General features: G+C 43.5%; 1 protein-coding gene across 1 annotated transcript; it reads left to right on the top strand.

Annotated features, from left to right (window-relative positions):
• Positions 1–1,485: 1,485 nt before the first annotated feature.
• LOC138982064 (tubulin alpha-1 chain) lies at positions 1,486–19,378 on the top strand. The gene is made up of 6 exons (XM_070355286.1): positions 1,486–1,611; positions 4,574–4,796; positions 12,341–12,642; positions 15,057–15,431; positions 15,961–16,113; positions 17,088–19,378. The coding sequence occupies exons 1-6, from the start codon at positions 1,609–1,611 to the stop codon at positions 17,382–17,384; spliced, it is 1,353 nt and encodes a 450-aa protein (XP_070211387.1). The 5' UTR covers positions 1,486–1,608; the 3' UTR covers positions 17,385–19,378.
• The last annotated feature ends 1,454 nt before the right edge of the window (positions 19,379–20,832 follow it).

Below are 20,832 nucleotides of genomic sequence, written 5' to 3'. Positions count from 1 at the left end.
CACTGTCACACCCTCATTTTTCAATTAAATTGATTGAAATTTTGGCCAAGCAATCTTCGACGAAGGCCGGACTTTGGTATTGCATTTCAGCTTGGAAGCTTACAAATTAATTAATGAGTTTGGTCATTAAAAATCGGAAAATTGTAATTAAAATATTTTTTATAGAACGATCACAAAACAATGTTATCTTATTCTTCACCATTTTCTGATTCCAAAACCATATAAATATGTCATATTCGGATTAAAAACAAGCTCTGAATATTAAAAACATAAAAATTATTAATAAAATAAAATTTCCGAAATCGATTTAAAATCAAAGTCGTCTTATTCCTTGTCGGTTCCTGATTCCAAAAACATATCGATATGATATCTTTGGATTAAAAACAAGCTCAGAAAGTTAAAAAGAATAGAGATACAGAAAAGCGTGCTATCCCGCTCAGCGCAACCACTACCGCGCTGTTCTGGTCTGTCAATTTTTACTGCCTTTGCCACGAGCGGTGGACTGATGAGTATACGGTCTTGGTAAAAAAAAAAAAATGCAGTGCGTTCAGTTTCATTCCGTGAGTTCAACAGCTTGACTATAAATGTTGTATTTTCGCCTTACGTTACTTGTCAGGGCTTAACGAAGGTGTGTCCATTAGCGGGTGTACGCGGGTGTCTGTCTGTCTGTCTGTCTGTCTGTCTGTCTCTCTGTCTGTCTGTTTGCTTATCAAAGAGAGAGAGAGGGTGAGAAAGAAAGAAAGAAAGAGAGAGAGAGAGAGAGAGAGAGGGGACCCCCACTCTCTCTCTCTCTCTCTCTCTCTCTCTCTCTCTCTCTCTCTCTCTCTCTTTGATAAGAAAACAGAACTTTTAAACCTTTAATCTTATTACTGTACATGCACTATGTGTGGCCTATGTGTGAGTGAACAAGAATATGTACAAGTTAAGCTATTTCGATTAAATTTGTCACTATCAGAATGATCTTTCTATAGCTCTGGGTACAATTTCTGTCTTTCTCTATCGTGTTATAAAATGTTCTTGAAAATGAAAAGGCTAATTCAACAACAAAATAGAAAATCTAACAAACAGAATGTATCAGTAGTTAATTTTGTAGGAAGTATCCGTTTCATTGCTAGTATCATCCGATTTGTTGGTGAGTAGTTTGTTGCTAGTTTCATCTCTTTACGTGCTTGAATCATCTTATCGGTGGCTGAAATTATCTTTTTTCGTGCTCAAAGAATCCTTTTTCGTGGTGGAAAATCTGTTGATGAGGTAAGCCTCTCTGTTGCCAGATTCATCTATTTTGCTTGTAAATTAATTTTAAGCCTTTTTGATTTAATTTTGATTCACATCACTTAAATCTACAACAGTCGGGTTAAGGAGTACAATACTTCGATCGACAGCATTTTGATGCAAGCCCCTGTGGCTACGACACAGCCCCCTTCGCATCAAAGCAGAGACCGCAGCTGGAAACCCAACCTCACACACGCGCGCGTGACAGCTAGCGCTTGCGCCTTCTCTGTGTCTCAGCTGATTTGTGCGACCATCTCAAAACCCAAAGCATCTCTGCTGTCTTCAATATCATTTTCCATCCGAATCGCTGAGGGATCTTTCCAGCAAAATTCCGTCATGGTAAGTGAATAGATTTCTTGGTGGTGAACTGCTTTCAAGATCCGATAGTTGTGCAGCTCGGTGTTGCTGGGGATTGGTGAATATAGCTTGGGTAAGACTTGCGTTTGTTAGCGATGATGGTTGTTTTGTGGCTGTGGACGCTTCTACGTTTGCCAGAGCGAGAGAGAGAGAGAGAGAATGATAGAGAGTGATAGAGAGCACGGGTGCGTGTGTTTGTGTGTGTGTTTGTGTGTGTGTGTGCGCGTGCGTGCGTGTGTGGGTGTGTGGGTGTGGGTGTGTGTGAGTCCGTCTATCTGTGAAGCAGGAACAGCTGCAGACATTAGTTGTTCAATACAGCAAAATGCTGGCAACAGACACATCGAGTCATGTGAACGGCTTTTGCGATGCACTCACTTGTCTCGACTTATCATGATGCTACTTGATGTGAAAGAGTGCTAATTACTGTTTACCGTTTGCATGATTTTTGCGCTGCGTCGACAATCGGGTTGTTCTTCATAATGTGGCATATAGTGTGTGATTGTTAGGCAGGGTTATTTCCCTTCTGTGCTTTAGTCCAAAGATGTGTTTGTGCTAAGATAGAAGTATAGGACCGTGGTTTGATAGGTTTAATCACAATCTTTGATCCGGATAAGAGCACATTAAAAGGCCAGGTAGAAGTACTCTCTCACTCTCGATCCCCCCTCTCTCTCTCTCTCTCTCTCTCTCTCTCTCTCTCTCTCTCTCTCTCTCTCTCTTCTCTCTCTCTCTCCCCTCTCTCTCTCTCTCTCTCTCTCTCGTCTCTCTCTCTCTCTCTCTCTCTCTCTCTCTCTCTCTCTCTCTCTCTCTCTCTCTCTCTCTCTCTCTCTCTCTCTCCACTAATTTTTGCACAAAAAACCAACAACGCTGACGCGGTTTGCCAATTACACATCGCAGTTTATCCAAGCTGTTGGTAAGTTTGTTTCGCCGTTTGCCTTCTAATTGCCTGAAATTTGGCCGCGTTCTCTTTCGTCCCTCGGCCAACCCTGGATAGTTGGTCAAGCTAAGCTGAGATGGGAGGGTCAGCCCTGAGTTCAAATACATGTGACGTCGGCCTTCGCCCTATTGCTATCGCTTTAAACGAGACAATTTGCACAGTTCTGCTATTTTCTATGTGCTGTGTCTGTGTCTGTGTGTGTGTGTGTGTGGTGGGGGGGGGGGGGGTGGAGGGTGAGGGGATGGGGGTGAATACGGTGTCTGTGTACGTATGTCTCATTGTGTCTGTTTGTCAGTGTCTATAAGTCTCTGTGTGTGTGTGTGTGTGTGTGTGTGTGTGTGTGTGTGTGTGTGTGTGTGTGTGTATGTATGTGTGTGTGTGAGTGTGAGAGAGGGAGAGAGAGAGAGAGAGAGAGAGAGAGAGTTATAATGGTCTCCCTTGCACATAGGTTCTATTTGGCTTGGAAGGAGCGGGGGAGGGGGCAGGTGGAGAACAAGAAACGGCGGATGTTTACGACAACACAACACCTAGCACAAAGGATGAGTGTTCTCCATTTACGCTATTTGGCACTTGCTGCGTTGTCGGTACTTTGTCGGTGCAAAATATGCAAACAAGCAACCCAGGCACAAATAAACAAACACTTTATAGTAATCGGGGATGGAGATGCAAAGCGATTAGGTCTTGTTTTCTTTACTGTGTGTGTTTTTACGTTTTTCTTTCATATAACATTATTTATTTTCTCATCAGACGATGCAAATCATGTGCAATACATAGCAAACATGCAAAAGAAGATTGGCATGTTACTGAGCAACAATCAAAGCACGGTATGCATGACAAACGGAAACGTATCTCCCAAATTTTAACGAGTATATATCACCTCGCTAATTACCCCCCCCCCCCCCCCCCCCCCCCCCTGTCACACAACTGCATGCATGACAAACAAAACCTTTTCTCCCGCACTGTTAATTATCACCTTTGAATTATCCACCCCTCCTACTGTCAAACAATCGTAGGCATGACAAACGGAAACTTTTCTCCCACACTGTTAATTATCACCTTTGAATTATCCACCCCTCCTACTGTCAAACAATCGTTGGCATGACAAACGGAAACTTTTCTCCTGCACTGTTAATTTTCAATCTTAGAATTATCCACCCCTCCAGCTGTCAAACAATCGTAGGCATGACAAACGGAAACTTTTCTCCCGCACTGTTAATTATCAATCTGAGAATTATCCACCCCTCCAGCTGTCAAACAATCGTAGGCATGACAAACGGAAACTTTTCTCCCGCACTGTTAATTATCAATCTGAGAATTATCCACCCCTCCAGCTGTCAAACAATCGTAGGCATGACAAACGGAAACTGTTCTCCCGCACTGTTAATTATCAATCTGAGAATTATCCACCCCTCCAGCTGTCAAACAATCGTAGGCATGACAAACGGAAACTTTTCTCCCGCACTGTTAATTTTCAATCTGAGAATTATCCACCCCTTCTCCTGTCGATCAAACTTATGCATGACAAACAAACACATTCTTCCGCACTGTTATTTATCTATCTCTCCTCTTGTCAAACAACCGTATGCATGACCACAAAAACAACACTTTTTTCCGCACTTTTAATTATCACCTTGTGAATAATTATCCACCCCTCCTCCTGTCAAACAATCGCAGACATGACAAACGGAAACTTTTCTCCCGTACTGTTAATCATCACCTTACTAATTATCCACCCCTCCTCTTGTCAAACATACGTACGCATGACAAACGGAAACTTTTCTCCCGCACTGTTAATTATCACCTTACTAATTATCCACCCCTCCTCTTGTCAAACATACGTACGCATGACAAACAAAAACTTTTCTTCCGCACTGTTAATAATCACCTCGCTAATTATCCACCCCTTCCCCGGGAAAACAACCGTATGCCTGACCAAAGCAAACATTTCTTCCGCACTGTTAATCAATTATCGCCTTGCTAATTGTCAACCTCTCCTCCTGTCACTACCAGCGTGAGTGCATCTCCATCCACATCGGGCAGGCCGGAGTGCAGATCGGCAACGCGTGCTGGGAGCTGTACTGCCTGGAGCACGGCATCCAGCCTGACGGTCAGATGCCCTCGGACAAGACCCGTGGCGTTGGTGACGACTCCTTCAACACCTTCTTCAGCGAGACTGGAGCCGGCAAGCACGTTCCCCGCGCCGTCTTTGTTGACCTCGAGCCCACCGTTGTTGGTGAGTAGGGGAGAGGAAAGGGGAGTAGGAGCTGTGGAGGGGTAGGGGAGTGGGAGGTAAAGATGACTCCTTCAACACCTTCTTCAGCAAGACTGGATCCGGCAAGCACGTCCCCCGCGCCGTCTTCGTTGACCTCGAGCCCACCGTCGTAGGTGAGTAAGGGAGAGGGGGGGATGGGTGAGTGGGGGGGGGGGGGTGGTGAGTGGGGGAGGAAGACTGGTAGAGACGACTCCTTCAACACCTTCTTCAGCGAGACTGGCTCTGGGAAGCACGTCCCCCGTGCTGTCTTCGTCGACCTCGAGCCCACTGTTGTTGGTGAGTAGAGGAGAGGAGGGAGGGGGGGGACATTGGAGTTGCAAGTTAGCGGGTAGGGCGGTGGTGGCCGGGGAATGGGAGAGGGAGGGGGATGCGGGTAGGAGAGGAGATGGTGGTGATGACGATGATGGTAAGCACGTCTCCCTGCGCTGCCTTCGTTGACCTCGAGCCTACTGTCGTAGGTTTGTTAGTGGGGCGGTGGTGGGGGAGGTAGGCAGTGGTAAGTTTGTGTGCGGGGGGGGGGGGGGGGGGCGGTTGTGCAAACTTGTACCACTGTAACGATCAACGCGGCTCAGAAAGCCGTTTATACACAATAACGACAAAACTTACACGTACTGTACAATGCGTACCAATTGTACCAAACACATTCATAACAACAGCCACAAAAGAATTTTGTAAAGCACTTTGTTTGTGACACAAGGCCACAGATTTACAGGACGAATCCATGTGGCAAAATCTGTCTGACAACAGGCCCTTTCTTGCATCTGCAACACAATTAAGCTGTTAACCTTAATCATATAACATTAATGATAATTTTGGAACGTTAGCAGTCTATCTGTTTTGGGGATTTTATATCAAAACTAAGCATAAAGATACACCGAAAAGCCGTCCAAACCCTATCACTCATCACAAATAGTATCCTAGCTGTTACTCTTCGCATAGACCCTCAATTCTGAGAACGTTCTCGTACCGAAGCGTTCTCATGGCAACACGTACCCTTCATGAATTTTTGGGACAGTGAAGCTGAGTCTGGAAGAGTGTCATTCAGGGAGGATAGACGATCGATATTCGGGAAAACACAGCTAACGTTGCCATCGTTTACAGTGCCGAATTGGGGGAAGAGGGTGGTTTGGGGATGAGGATTGGGGGGAGGGGATGCTGGAACCACAGGCACTCCAAACAGGCTGGGTTGGGGCTGGGTTAGGGTTAAAAAAAATTGTGCTCTTCTGTCTAATACTACCATAGTGAACTTTTCGTATCAGGCAGGAAGATATGGCCCTTCGTGGTCGGCTGGGCGTTAAGCAAAAAAAAAAAAAATCAGGCAGGAAAGCTCACAATCACACCCCCCCCCCCCCCTAACCACCCCGTGTCAAGTGCCTGTGACTGAAACGCTTTGGTATACTTTCTCAGTCCGTTTTTTCCCCTCAGTTTTTGGCTCACGAAGTGTAGCCTATGCGATCGTAACTTTGTCTGTCTGTGCGTTTGTGCGTGTGTGTGTGTGTGTGTGCGTGTGTATGTCTGTGGTAGAAACTTTAACATTTGCGAGTCTATGTGTGAGTGGTTATCCAAGACTATGGATAAAGCTCGCATAAGATTACGTCACAGTCAATTAATGCATCATGACGGCATGCCTCCCTGTAGTCTTTCTCTCTCGCGTGGTGTGTGTGGTCTCGGTCATTGTTATTTTGAGCGGGCCGAGACTATTTGGCAGGCGTGTCCCTGTAAGTAGGCTACATGCAGACAGACAGATCTAGATCTAGTGTCTCTCTTTCTTGCACAGTGTCACCTAAGCTTACTGTGTGTGTGGGTGTGTATGTGTGACGGAGTGATTGAGTTTGTGTTACTGTTTGTTTATTTCTTACGTGAGCCTTGAAGGCTTCGCCTCTTGTTTTGTGAGAGTTTGATGGGATGAAATAGTACAAGATATTAAAACACTGATAGTGCTTCACATAGCCATGACCCACCATCACATTTTTGGGGGGGGATTTACCACTAGTTTTTCTGGAAAGCCCATTTAGTATGAAGACTCATGGCACTTGTTTGCCATCTGAGCTCCTGCATTTTCTTTAGTTATGCCCTTATATGTAACCCTGCCCCCAAGGTGCTATTGAAAAATGGGGGTAGGTCTCATCTGAAGCCCTTTTCACGACCTAAAACTGGCCTATATAAACAAAAATGATACCAATGGAAAGGAAATTGATGCACTGATATTGTTACATTACATTACATTATAATTCTGGCAGCAAAATTTGTTACTTCCGGTTTTTATCACCATCTTAACCAATATTTCGGAGAAAAAAATGAAGCATCAACCGTTCCCCGTGGGGTCGTCCAAGGATGCAATATGATTGTATCAATAATGTGTACTCTACTCTTTTTTTGGATTTGCATGTGATTAGTAACAATGCTATATTTGTTTGTTTGTTTGTTTGTTTGCTTAACGCCCAGCCGACCACGAAGGGCCATATCAGGGCGGTGCTGCTTTGACATATAACGTGTTCCACACACAAGACAGAAGTCGCAGCACAGGCTTCATGTCTCACCCAGTGACATTATTCTGACACCGGACCAACAAGTCCTAGCACTAACCCCATAATGCCAGACGCCAGGCGGAGCAGCTACTAGATTGCCAATTTTAAAGTCTTAGGTATGACCCGGCCGGGGTTCGAACCCACGACCTCCCGATCACGGGGCGGACGCCTTACCACTAGGCCAACCGTGCCGGTACAATGCTATATGCAGTTTTGCAAAAAATACACATCATTAAAGTTCTGAGTTGCAATGATTGGTCAGCAGTTTCAGACCATCTGTTGCTGAAAAACAAGTAGGACAGCAATGTACAGAAGTCACACAAATACTGGTCCAGTTCCATCAAAACATCCGCTAGTAGTGCTAACCCATTCACTGATCAGTCCAGATGCTGATCATCCTCACTACGAGCTGCTGAGGATGTCGACCAGTTCAACTGGCAAGATGTCTGATGCACACCACTCAATCTCCAGAGCCCCTCCCTCTCCAGCCTTCCACCCTCTGCGAATAGGACCTGGCATTCAGGAATGAGCACATGAGGTGGAAAACCTGAAGGCGGACCACCAATTGTTGAAGCGTTGATCTAGCCAAACAATCATGTAGGCTTTCTTTGCCACTGCCAAGTCGAACGTGACCAAGGTCCACTCCTGGTCCACTTCTTTGGTTGCGCACTGTGACAGATGAAGAATGTGCTGAACTGTCGCGTTGTCAGTGACTGGATGGAGGACTGGAGGCATGTAGTCAACAACGGACTGCTCTTGTATGGCTTGCACTTCTCTCCCAGTTAGTGATATCCATCCTGCCCATCCTGGAATGTGCTGGTCATCCGCACACTTACGCCGAGCAAGGATCCAGAGAAAGTCAGAGAGTGAAGCGTGAGTCACAACTTCTGGCACAGAAATAGTTGTGTCCACCAAGGTGAGCTTAGGCCCCACTTTCTGCTTTGCATAGCAAGGAGGGAGATCTTCAGGGCTGAACTCAACACTGTCACGGCTTTGCTCAGGACGCGCATCTCCTGTAGGTGGGACTGATTCAGAGACCTCCTGAATGATAATGCCGTGTGCGGAATGTCAGATCTCGAAACTGTTTCTTCCTGCAAGTCAAAATTATCCCAACAGAAGTGGGTCACAACATTGTTCTCTGGACGAATGGTAGTTGGCAGCAGGCTGCTGTTTTGCATGGTGACACACGGCAGTTTCCATCTGCAGTACGCCTCCGTGGGATATACAGTGCCCGAAACGATTCAGCATGCTGAGCAACTCTGCACTTCCTGTCAGATGTCTGACTGCTGTTGCGAGCACAATGTGTTTGGGCATTTTCCACTCGTTGTTCGATACGGCATAGCAGATGTCCTGTGCTATTGACAGCCCGATCCTCTCCTTTCTGCCTGAGGTTTCTTTTCGCCCAGAAAGCATGACCTTCAAGAAATTCAGCAGGACTGGAGGTGGCAGGATCTTCTGGGATGTAATGAATGAGACCGGTGGTGGCCAGGGACATTCTTCTGATGAACGGTATGCCTGGATGATCAAACGCCTCAAGATATGGGCCGCCTCTTCTAGTCTCCTCTTATCAGATGCTGCCGCCTCAAAGGCTTGTTCAACAGCCTGCCCAACTAGCAACTCTGAGGAATAGACAAGCTCACTCCAAAAATTTGGCCTCCAAAATTTCAGACTCTCACCAAAATGGCCAACAATTTTCTTTTTCAGGTGATGAGTTTGGAAATCAGGGTTGTAAACGTCAGGGTGTTTGTCCTGCATATAGGTGCAGTATCTCTCCCGCAGCATGGTCATACGTTCAACGTGGTGCCTGTTGATGATTGCATCTTCAGTGTAGTTGCAGATGTACTGAAAAGCATCTGAGCATGCCTTCATATGTTCTTTGGAAGTTGCCTCTCGCTGTTCATGCCTCTTACGACTGCGCACAAGATCACGTCGGCATGACTCATGAAAGTATGCTTCTCTTGCCAAGAGATCCACCTGCACTCGTGCCATTAGTTCAACATCTTGTTTCTCACTTGCTGCCGCCTTGATAGCCTCCTCGGCAGACTTTGATTCACATCTCACAAGTTTCTCAAGATGTGCCTTGCCACAGGGCCGGACTAGGCAAAGAGGAGGGTTTTTTTGCCAGTGGTGGTCCAGGGGGATGTTCCTCTGCCCCTTGTGGGGGTCAGGGGCTTCGCCCCCTGAAGCTGAAGGGTAGGTCATATTCTGAGATAGGAAAATCGTCGCTCCTTGCATGAAACGGCATAAAATAAACAATAATATATTGTTTCTAAATAAGTGGGGTACATGTTTAGGCTGGGGGGGGGGTTGCGCAACCCCCAACCCCCCCCCCCCCCCCCCCCGGTAGTCCGGCCCTGTTGCCACTTCGTGCCCTCTTGTACTTTTGGTCACAGATTATGCACCAGTCACGAGGAAAAAGCGTTCTGGTAGAGTCTCCCATTTTACGTCGTTTTTTCCGGGATGTTGAGGGCTGATCTGTGTCGCTATCATCACGCACATCCTCAGGGCTGCTTTGCTGGTCATCATGACTTCTCTTTCTCAAATACTTCAAATTTGTGAATGACTGGTAGCAGCGTCTATGAAACCCATGAAGAGTATCATCTAGTATGTCAGGGAACGCATCCAGGACTGCTGCAAATTTTGAATCAAGTCCTGCTGTCCTACGCAGGCGGCAACATTCCACAAGTTTCTCTTTTGTCTGCTGACTAAGTGGCTTCACTGCTGGGTCAAACCTGACCTCAGGGCAGTGGATGATACACACCTTTTGTGCAGTTTCTGTCCGTCTTGGCTTTTTCTTGCGCTTGAAAGATACTGGTCGTTCGTCACTCATTCTGATGTATTATATCTTCAGTGCATCAGACGAAAGAAGTATGATCTAAATCTCCTGCGAGTTGAAGAGAGGTGCTGAGTTGAGGGGGAAGTTCCTACTGCTCATTAGGGGACAAAATACTATATTACCAAAACGTAATACAAGCATGATGATGAGTTTAGATTTTCTATTAAAAAAACAGAAAAACATCCCCATCCTTAGAAATCAAAGTGCAGAGCCGACTCGATAAAGATGTATCTGCGGCTATGCAAATCCACATCACAATAAAATGTCATAATTATGCTGAAAATGTTTATCATAATAATAATAACTTACAGCTTCCACATTGAAACAAAACCAAATGATTATTGATATTATTATGGATTATGTGATGCTAATTCTAGGCCTGCCCCGAGAGGTCAAACATAGGGCCCAAAGAGGGAACATTTGCTTACCGGAAGCGTATGTGGAAAACACAATAAAAAGCATAATGAAACAAAAAAACTCACCATATGACAACACTGATATATATACTGCCTTACTGACAACATAAAAACATTATAAATTAAATCATTTGTGTGGCTGTTGTGAGCTTCTGACTAACCCTACCCCCAAAAGTTAAATATAGGGTGCAAAGAAGGAAAGTCCGCCCATAAAGTGTGATATATCTGAAAAAAATGCAGGAGCTCAGATGGCAAACAAGTGGACTTTGACTTCTGGCATGAAATCCTTCCAGGAAATCCAAGTGAGAAATCCCCCCCAAAAAATGTGACCTTTCACTATGGCTATGTGACGCTATACTGAGTAGTAATGTTTCTGAAGTAGTAATGACTGGGGTTTTTTTGTGCTTTTTTATTTTTTTATTTTTTTTTACACACACATACACTGCTCAATTAAGTTGACGGGGTGTTTTTGTGTGTGTTTTTTTTATATTTAGTCAAGTTTTGACTAAATATTTTAACATCGAGGGGGAATCGAAACGAGGGTCGTGGTGTATGTGCGTGTGTGCGTGTGTGTGTGCGTGTGTGTGTGTGTGTGTGTGTGTGTGTGTGTGTAGAGCGATTCAGACTAAACTACTGGACCGATCTTTATGAAATTTGACATGAGAGTTCCTGGGTATGAAATCCCCGAACATTTTTTTCATTTTTTTGATAAATGTCTTTGATGACGTCATATCCGGCTTTTCGTGAAAGTTGAGGCGGCACTGTCACGCCCTCATTTTTCAACCAAATTGGTTGAAATTTTGGTCAAGTAATCTTCGACGAAGCCCGGACTTCGGTATTGCATTTCAGCTTGGTGGCTTAAAAATTAATTAATGACTTTGGTCATTAAAAATCTGAAAATTGTAAAAAAAAAATAAAAATTTATAAAACGATCCAAATTTACGTTTATCTTATTCTCCATCATTTGCTGATTCCAAAAACATATAAATATGTTATATTCCGATTAAAAACAAGCTCTGAAAATTAAACATATAAAAATTATTATCAAAATTAAATTGTCCAAATCAATTTAAAAACACTTTCATCTTATTCCTTGTCGGTTCCTGATTCCAAAAACATATAGATATGATATGTTTGGATTAAAAACACGCTCAGAAAGTTAAAACAAAGAGAGGTACAGAAACGCGTGCTATCCTTCTTAGCGCAACTACTACCCCGCTCTTCTTGTCAATTTCACTGCCTTTGCCATGAGCGGTGGACTGACGATGCTACGAGTATACGGTCTTGCTGAAAAATGGCATTGCGTTCAGTTTCATTCTGTGAGTTCGACAGCTACTTGACTAAATATTGTATTTTCGCCTTACGCGACTTGTTTTTGCTTTACTTCAATCTATACAGTTCGGATTTGCAGAGAAGCATTATTGATTTTAAACTACTGCGTCGGAAAACGGAAGCACTTCAACGAAAACCATGAAGTTTTGGGGAAATTGCTGGAACAGGGGAGAGAATTGCTTTAAGAGCTGTGAAGTTGTTGAGAAAGATGAGTGACACACACACACACACACACACACACACACACACACACACATGCTTAGTTTGACCCGCAAAACACAGTTACTGAGTAACCGATTTCTGAGAACAACGCTACCGGTCACTTTTGACCATTTCGTAACATGAATAGCGGTAGATATAATCACTATTTTGTCTGTTAAATCCTCATCCCAGATGAGGTACGCACGGGAACCTACAGACAGCTGTTCCACCCAGAACAACTCATCACAGGCAAAGAGGACGCCGCCAACAACTACGCACGCGGTCATTACACCATCGGCAAGGAAATCGTGGATCTGGTTTTGGACCGCATCCGGAAGCTAGCTGACCAGTGCACGGGCCTCCAAGGGTTCCTGCTTTTCCACTCGTTCGGCGGCGGCACTGGTTCTGGCTTCACCTCGCTCCTCATGGAGCGTCTGTCTGTGGACTACGGCAAGAAGTCCAAGCTGGAGTTCTCTGTCTACCCGGCCCCTCAGGTAAGTTGGAATTTTTGATTGGTTGGTTGGTTGATTGGTTGGTTGGTTGGATGGGTTCTTTCTTTTTTTTCTTCTTTTTTTTCTTTTTTTTTTTCTTTCCTCCTTTTTTATTATATTTAGTCAAGTTTTGACTAAATATTTTAACATCGAGGGGGAATCGAGACGAGGGTCGTGGTGTATGTGTGTCTGTCTGTCTGTGCGTGTGTGTGTGTGTGTGTGTGTGTGTGTGTAGAGCGATTCAGACTAAACTACTGGACCGATCTTTATGAAATTTGACATGAGAGTTCCTGGGTATGAAATCCCCGAACATTTTTTTCATTTTTTTGATAAATATCTTTGATGACGTCATATCCGGCTTTTCGTGAAAGTTGAGGCGGCACTGTCACGCCCTCATTTTTCAACCAAATTGGTTGAAATTTTGGTCAAGTAATCTTCGACGAAGCCCGGCCTTCGGTATAGCATTTCAGCTTGGTGGCTTAAAAATTAATTGATGACTTTGGTCATTAAAAATCTGAAAATTGTAAAAAAAAATAAAAATTTATAAAACGATCCAAATTTACGTTTATCTTATTCTGCATCATTTGCTGATTCCAAAAACATATAAATATGTTATATTCGGATTAAAAACAAGCTCTGAAAATTAAATATATAAAAATTATTATCAAAATTAAATTGTCGAAATCAATTTAAAAACACTTTCATCTTATTCCTTGTCGGTTCCTGATTCCAAAAACATATAGATATGATATGTTTGGATTAAAAACACGCTCAGAAAGTTAAAACAAAGAGAGGTACAGAAAAGCGTGCTATCCTTCTTAGCGCAACTACTACCCCGCTCTTCTTGTCAATTTCACTGCCTTTGCCATGAGCGGTGGACTGACGATGCTACGAGTATACGGTCTTGCTGAAAAATGGCATTGCATTCAGTTTCATTCTGTGAGTTCGACAGCTACTTGACTAAATATTGTATTTTCGCCTTACGCGACTTGTTTTTTTATTTCTTTCTTCCTTTTTTTCGCCCTTTCGTTCGGTCGTTCTTACTGCCTTTGTTTTTTTCATACTGTACTTCTTTCTTTCTTTATATATTTTGTTCTTTCTTTCTCTCTTTCTTTCTTCCTTTCTCTGTTTTTTTTCTCTCTTTCTTATTTGCTTTCTCGTTCTTTCTTTCTCTCTTTCTTTCTTTCTTTCTCTCTTTCTTTCTTTCTTTTTTTCTTTCTTTCTTTTGAATTAATTACATGTGCCGGATTTCAGAGTTGGCCGATTGGTATTTAACCTTTTCGCTCACTAGATTCTAAACATTGTCTCATTATTTGTGTCTCTATGACAGTTACACTAGTGAGTGTCTGTCTGTATATATATATATATGTATGTACTAGATGAATACCCGCTTCGCCGGGTACGGCTTCGCCGGGAAGAAGTCGAGCCGAATACCCGGCTGCGCCGGGGACCCGGCTTTGCCGGGTGTACGCCGGACGCCGGCTTTGCCGGCGCACCGCACGAAGGAAGGGAGATAAACGCGCAAAACACTGGAGAAGAGTAAAAATAGTATAACGGGAATATGGATTGAGCGTTGTCGACAGTGACCTTCTAAAAATAGAAACGGGAATATGGATTGACGCCACACGAAGGAAGGGAGATAAACGCTGAAAACACTGGAGAAGATAAGGAAGAGTTACTGGGAATGGATCCAGAGAAAAACCAAAATCGGTTCAGCGCTGCGCGCTGAGAGCACATGTTGAAATATCTCATCGAGCAGGTTGTGTCCGGGGTGTGGCTGAAAATGGCCACCAAATTTGAAACAGATCCATCGAGAACCTTGGGCGTGCATCGCGGACACACACACACACACACACACACACACACACACACACACACACACACACACACACACACACACACACACACACACACACACACACACACACACACACACAAGTCGTATATATATATAGATGCCTATCTGTCTGTTTGCATAATATCTGAATGCACATGATCTAAGACTGAGCAGGGACATACGCATCTTGATCCACTGCATGGGTGAGAGTGATTGCTTCGTTGTTTGATTGAATGGTTGTTGAAGACGAATGGCAAATCGTGAGATAACTGGGTGCGATATGGGAGAGGGCGAGATTGGCGTGGGCGAGTTGGGGAGGGGCGAGATGGGAGCGGGCGAGTCGGGACGTCAGCGTGCCAACACTACCTAGACTCTAATAATAACAATAACAATAACAGCACTTTATTGTCCATTAAAATATTACATAAAAATGGAAAATTTTCTTCGGCATACCCTGCCTGCCTGTAAACGATTATAACAACAATTGTATAGGACAACACACATACATGTATAACGTAAAACATAGGTTCACGTATGTAATAACAAGCACGCCTATCTAGTCTGCAATGATCACACACAGGTGTCCACGGCCGTAGTGGAACCCTACAACTCCATCTTGACCACGCACACCACCCTGGAGCACTCGGACTGCGCCTTCATGGTGGACAACGAGGCCATCTACGACATCTGTCGCCGCAACCTGGACATCGAGCGTCCTTCCTACACCAACCTCAACCGTCTCATCGGCCAGATCGTGTCCTCCATCACGGCCTCTCTGAGGTTTGACGGCGCCCTCAACGTGGATCTGACGGAGTTCCAGACCAACCTGGTGCCCTATCCGCGGATTCACTTCCCTCTGGCCACCTACGCTCCCGTCATTTCGTCGGAGAAGGCGTACCACGAGCAGCTGTCTGTGAACGAGATCACCAGCGCCTGTTTTGAGCCTGCAAACCAGGTTCGTGACTGTTGCCCTGTTTGAGACTATGATACAGCCGTGAGGAGATTGCCAGAGAAAATTGTTTGTTTGTGTGTGCCCACTATCCAGAGCTATGAATACGAACTAGATAAATCGATTGTTTGATCTCAGAGTTAAGTTTGATGTTTGAGACTATGATACAGCCGTGATAAGATCGCTAGAGGAAATTCGAATACTTTGTTTGTTTGTTTGCGCCCACTATCCAGAACTATGAATACGAACTAGATTAAATCGATTGTTGGATCTCCGGGTGAAGTTTGAATAATTTACAATCTCGTTTCAAGCCTACTTCCGGGTGTGTGAGTTTGACCTTGATTTAGACTCAATTTTGCCCTAGTGAGATCTTGGGCGAACATTTGAAATATTGTAATCGTGCATTAGCTTGCCTATCCAGGCGTGCGAACGTTGTTGGTTTTTTTGGGTTTTTTTGTTTGTTTTAACCGGACATCTCCAAAAAAAATTATATATGTTATAGTCTTGTTTATTGTGTATGTGTGTTTTGTCTCAGATGGTAAAGTGTGACCCCCGCCACGGCAAGTACATGGCCTGCTGCCTCTTGTTCCGTGGTGACGTCGTGCCTAAGGACGTCAATGCCGCCATCGCCACCATCAAAACCAAGCGCTCCATCCAGTTCGTTGACTGGTGCCCCACTGGTTTCAAGGTAACAATGCCTCTAGTACATTGGCACAGACTATTCGCCATACACGCAAGGAATTTTTGGTTGCTGGGGGCCTCTTTTCAACGATGCTGCATGCATCTAGCTGTAGTCCAAAGCCAACAAGGACCTTAGTTGCTGCTTTTGGCCACTTTGGTTATACTTATTTTAATGTATCTATACTTTTCATCAATTTTACCAATTCTTTCCATATACACCGTAGAGATAACTGTTACAATGTTTATTGTCTCCCTTGAAGTTATTGAAATGGAGCAATACAAGAATGATATGATAAAACATTTATTCAAAACTTGACTAAATGATTGTAATGAGTAAAGCTGAATCGAGAATAGGGTTTTCTAAATTGGTGCTGATGTTTTAAAATGATATATGTTATTTTGTTTCCGCAATGATATGTACACATACATATAGTCATAACCCGTGAATTTCTATTTTTGAGTTATGAAATCCTTATGTTTTCATCGGAATAAGATTATGTACCGGTATATGTTGAAACAGTTTGCATTTCTTTCTTTTTCTTTTATTTTTGTTTTGTTTTTTCATGTACCCCCATAGGTTTTTTTTTAAATAAACCCTTTGCCTTGACTGCATGCACCGCACAGAGAAGAATTTTGTTTGTTTATTTGTTGCTTAACGTCCAGCCGACTACGCAGAGCCATATCAGGACGAGCAGAGAAGAATAATTGATCCTCAATACCCGTTGTTTATGTACATGATTGCCGTTGTAGCAGCGGACTCTGGATGATTGCCCGGAACCATTTCGTGTTTTTGTACAGCTAATCTCGATCAGTCTTGCTGTACAGCGTAACAAGACCCCAAGTCGAGCGCCGAGGCCCGACGGTGATACCAAGGTTAAATCAGAATCCTCTTTCTTTTCAGTTCAAATCATTTTTTTGCAGATATATCTATCTCTGTATAGCACCTCACCACCCGAGTCTTTCTTTTCACGCTCACTACAGGTGGGAATCAACTACCAGCCCCCGACCGTCGTTCCGGGAGGGGATCTGGCCAAGGTGCAGCGTGCAGTCTGTATGCTCAGCAACACCACTGCCATCGCCGAGGCCTGGGCCCGTCTCGACCACAAGTTTGACCTCATGTACGCCAAGCGAGCCTTCGTGCACTGGTACGTGGGGGAGGGCATGGAGGAGGGCGAGTTCTCCGAGGCCCGTGAGGATCTGGCTGCCCTGGAGAAGGACTACGAGGAGGTGGGTGTCGACTCCAACGAGGCGGCTGAGGAGGGAAAGGATGAGTTCTAACTGGCTGGATCGGTTCTGTGGACGTCCTTCTGGAACCTTCCTACCTGACTTTCTTCTCCCCCCTGAAGAGGAACTTTGCTGTCTGGCGTGTCAAATTACAACGGATATTGGAGAGAGGATTTTGACGACACTGTAGCAGTGATGAAAAGCACAAAGACGTGACTGCTGGGTTTGTTTGTGCGCACCACTAATGTACCTGACAAATGTAGAGGCTTGTGAGGGCGTAAAGAAACATTTTTCAATCTGCTGTGTTCAGCCAAGGAGAACAACTAAATCCTTGATCGATTAAATGTGTGCTGGTTAGAATTGACGTTTCTTAAGCAGAATCCTAATCAAGAGTTATCGATAATATTGAAATTTAACTGAATGCATTAAAGGCACACTCCTTCCCGAGTTAGGTTCACCATCTCAGATCTGGCCATTTTGGTTTCTCTTGTTTTACATACGACCACGGTCACATACCAAAAATTAATGGTCCGAATGTTCTCTGTGCAGAGTGGGATATTTGTTATGAACTAATTTTATTAACGCCACTGGTGGCTTTTTAAGAAATTAATTCATCAAAATATTTATACTTACCAACGTAAGCAAAGATGCTGTTGTCGGGCATGTGGCCAAGTTTAGGGATGGGAAGGTCTTATCTCATGAAAAAGACATTTTTAGGCCTTTCAAAAATACCAAGTAAAATGACATAATTCGATTTTGCAGACATTCCAAGGAAAGTTACTCTTCGACATGCAGAGGACACAGCTCGCACGAATTCCGGCCGATAAAAAACAACTTCAATTAACAAATAATGAATCGACCTACAGACCCTGCTTGTTTTTGGCCTTGTAATCAGAAGCAAAAAATTGTTTGACCGTATAGAGTTGCATTTCTTACAAGTACATGGTAACCTCGTGTGATGGCAAAGGGTTTCAAAAACTGACTTATAAGGACAGACTGGTGGATAGGTTTGTGTCGTTGTTGTGTCAACTGTTGTTATTTTGTTCACACGATATGAATACTCTTCACATCGTTCTCTGAATTGTATTTTTGTGGTGACGGGTACCTGTTTAATTTATAGCAAATTAATTTGTGTGTAGAATGTTAGAACCATTTGACTGTGTATGTCCTTGTCCCCTCTCTGTCTCTGCCTGCCTGTCTGTCTGTCTGTCTGTCTGTCTGTCTCTCTCTCTCTCTCTCTCTCTCTCTCTCCTTGTCTCTGTCTCTCTGTTTCTCTCTCTCTCCTTGTCTCTGTCTCTCTGTTTCTCTCTCTCTGTCTCTGTGTCTCTGTCTCTCTCTCTCTCTCTCTCTCTCTCTCTCTCTCTCTCTCTCTCTCTCTCTCTCTCTCTCTCTCTCTCTCTCGTATAAGGAATCAAAAAGAAAAGGCGTCATATATTTCCATTAAGTCGTGTTTGACTTTTTTGTCGACTTCAGAATTAATGTACGTATAGTATTCCTTTTTATGTGAACTTTCCTATTTCGTGATAGCGTGCTGGGTTGCACCTCACTGACGTAACGCAATATGTACGTGTGTTTATTGTTGTTGTTTTTTGTGTGTGCTTCTCTGTACAATTCTGTTAGCCATTTGCCCACACTTATTTTGCTTATGTTGTCACGTGAATGATATTCACATAACTACCAAATTACCTCACGTGTGTTCTGTTAACATAGTGTTCTCTACAGCGACATGTTTTGTTATTTTTTCTTAATTTTTGGTGATGGTATCTCATGTTGTTGTAGTTGTGGTTGTAGTTGTAGTTGTTGTTGTTGTTGTTGTTTGTTGTTTGTTGGTTGTTGGTGTTGTTGTTGTTGTTGTTCATTCTGTAACACAGTGTGTTAGTTTGTAAGATGCCATTTTGTGAAGAGATTGTGACTCCATTTCACTCTTCGTAATCAAGATTCTTTTTCTTTTTTTTTTACTTTGTAAATACACACTTGCTCATGAGAACTTGTTTTGTGCTTGTGAGTGTAAGAGGTACGTGCATGTTGATTAAAACAAGTTAATTTAATTTATTATTTTATAGTGTTTGACATCGATCCGCAAGAGCTCATAGTGAGTGATACGATTAATTTCCTCTACTGCAGTATTAAAAGAACAACAACTATACTTCAAAGAAAATGAATCCCAACCCAACCCTATCTCTCCCCATCTCTGTCTCTGTCTTGGTCTCGGTCTCGGTCTCTCTGTCTCTGTCTCTGTCTCTGTCTCTGTCTCTGTCTCTGTCTCTCTCTCTCTCTCTCTCTCTCTCTCTCTCTGTCTGTCTGTCTGCGCCACTCTGCTGCATAAGACAAATGATACGGAAAACATCAAATACAGTTTAGCTGAGAGCGATTTCTGACGCAACAGAGCGGCGAGCGCACTGAGTAGAACGGCGAGAAAGCTTCACGCTTCAGTAATCACGCACAAAAACGAGCGCTGCGACCTGCTGCGCACAACTACTACCTAACTCAAGTTGGATCGGCTCTCAAGATCGCAACGGATACGCGTACAACCACACGCAGACTACGAGTCATCATACATGTAGATAATATACCTGTGGTACAACCCCATCCCATCCGCGCAGGTCTGCAGGGTGCTTGGAAGCTGACTGTTTCGGCGATCACTTTTTTTTGGATTAGAAAACAAGTAGATACCCTGTTTGATCAAAATGGTAATTAATTTGATCAAAAAATGAGGATGTGACAGTGCCGCCTCAACTTTCACAAATCACGAATATGACGTCATCAAAGACAGTAATAAAAATATTGAGATAAAAGTGTCTGGGGATATCATACTCAGGAACTCTCATGTAAAGGTAAAACATTTAGTCATTGCTTGACTCAACGTATAAACAAGTCGAGTGAGGCGATATCAAAACATTTTGTCAATTTGTTGTCCTGAAACTACTGAAAAGATCAACACTAAAGAAAATGATCACAGCCAACACCAAGATTACAAAATTATGTTCCAAGGCTTCGCTATCCTACACCGGAAGACTCAGTGAGACGGGTCAAGCTCTCCTCCGCGATCGATTACTACAATTTTGATTTTTTATTCGAATTTTGAGATTTTTAATGACCAAACTCAATTATCATTTTTTAAGCTTCAAAGCTGAAATGAAATCACATTTTATGGGCTTTGTCGAAAACTGCTGGACCAAAATTTCAATCATTTTGATTTAAATATGAAAGCGTGACATCTAGTCGCATCAACTTTCACTAAAAGCCGGATATGACGTGATCAAAGACATAATTATATCAAACAAACAAACAAATGGCGTAGGGATATAATCATCAGAAATTTGTATAATAGTACAATATCATAAAGATCTGTCAGGCCGTTTTCTGGGAATCGTTCTACACGGACGCAAACTAACACACACACACACACACACACACACACAAACATACACCACCACCTTCGTTTTCGATTCCCCGTCTATGTTCAAACATTTGCTCGTAACTTGTAACCAAAAAAATAATA

Source organism: Littorina saxatilis, linkage group LG12 (genome assembly GCF_037325665.1).
Source record: "Littorina saxatilis isolate snail1 linkage group LG12, US_GU_Lsax_2.0, whole genome shotgun sequence".
Lineage (NCBI taxonomy): Eukaryota > Metazoa > Mollusca > Gastropoda > Littorinimorpha > Littorinidae > Littorina > Littorina saxatilis.
Note: the sequence above shows the minus strand (reverse complement) of the source record. Positions and strands in the feature narration are given on the sequence as shown.

What these genes read in the sequence shown, in the direction of transcription:
- LOC138982064 (XM_070355286.1), top strand. An exon ending in CTGTCTACCCGGCCCCTCAG is followed by an intron (nt 12,643 to 15,056) that starts GTAAGTTGGAAT and finishes GATCACACACAG; the next exon opens with GTGTCCACGGCCGTAGTGGA. An exon ending in GTTTTGAGCCTGCAAACCAG is followed by an intron (nt 15,432 to 15,960) that starts GTTCGTGACTGT and finishes GTTTTGTCTCAG; the next exon opens with ATGGTAAAGTGTGACCCCCG.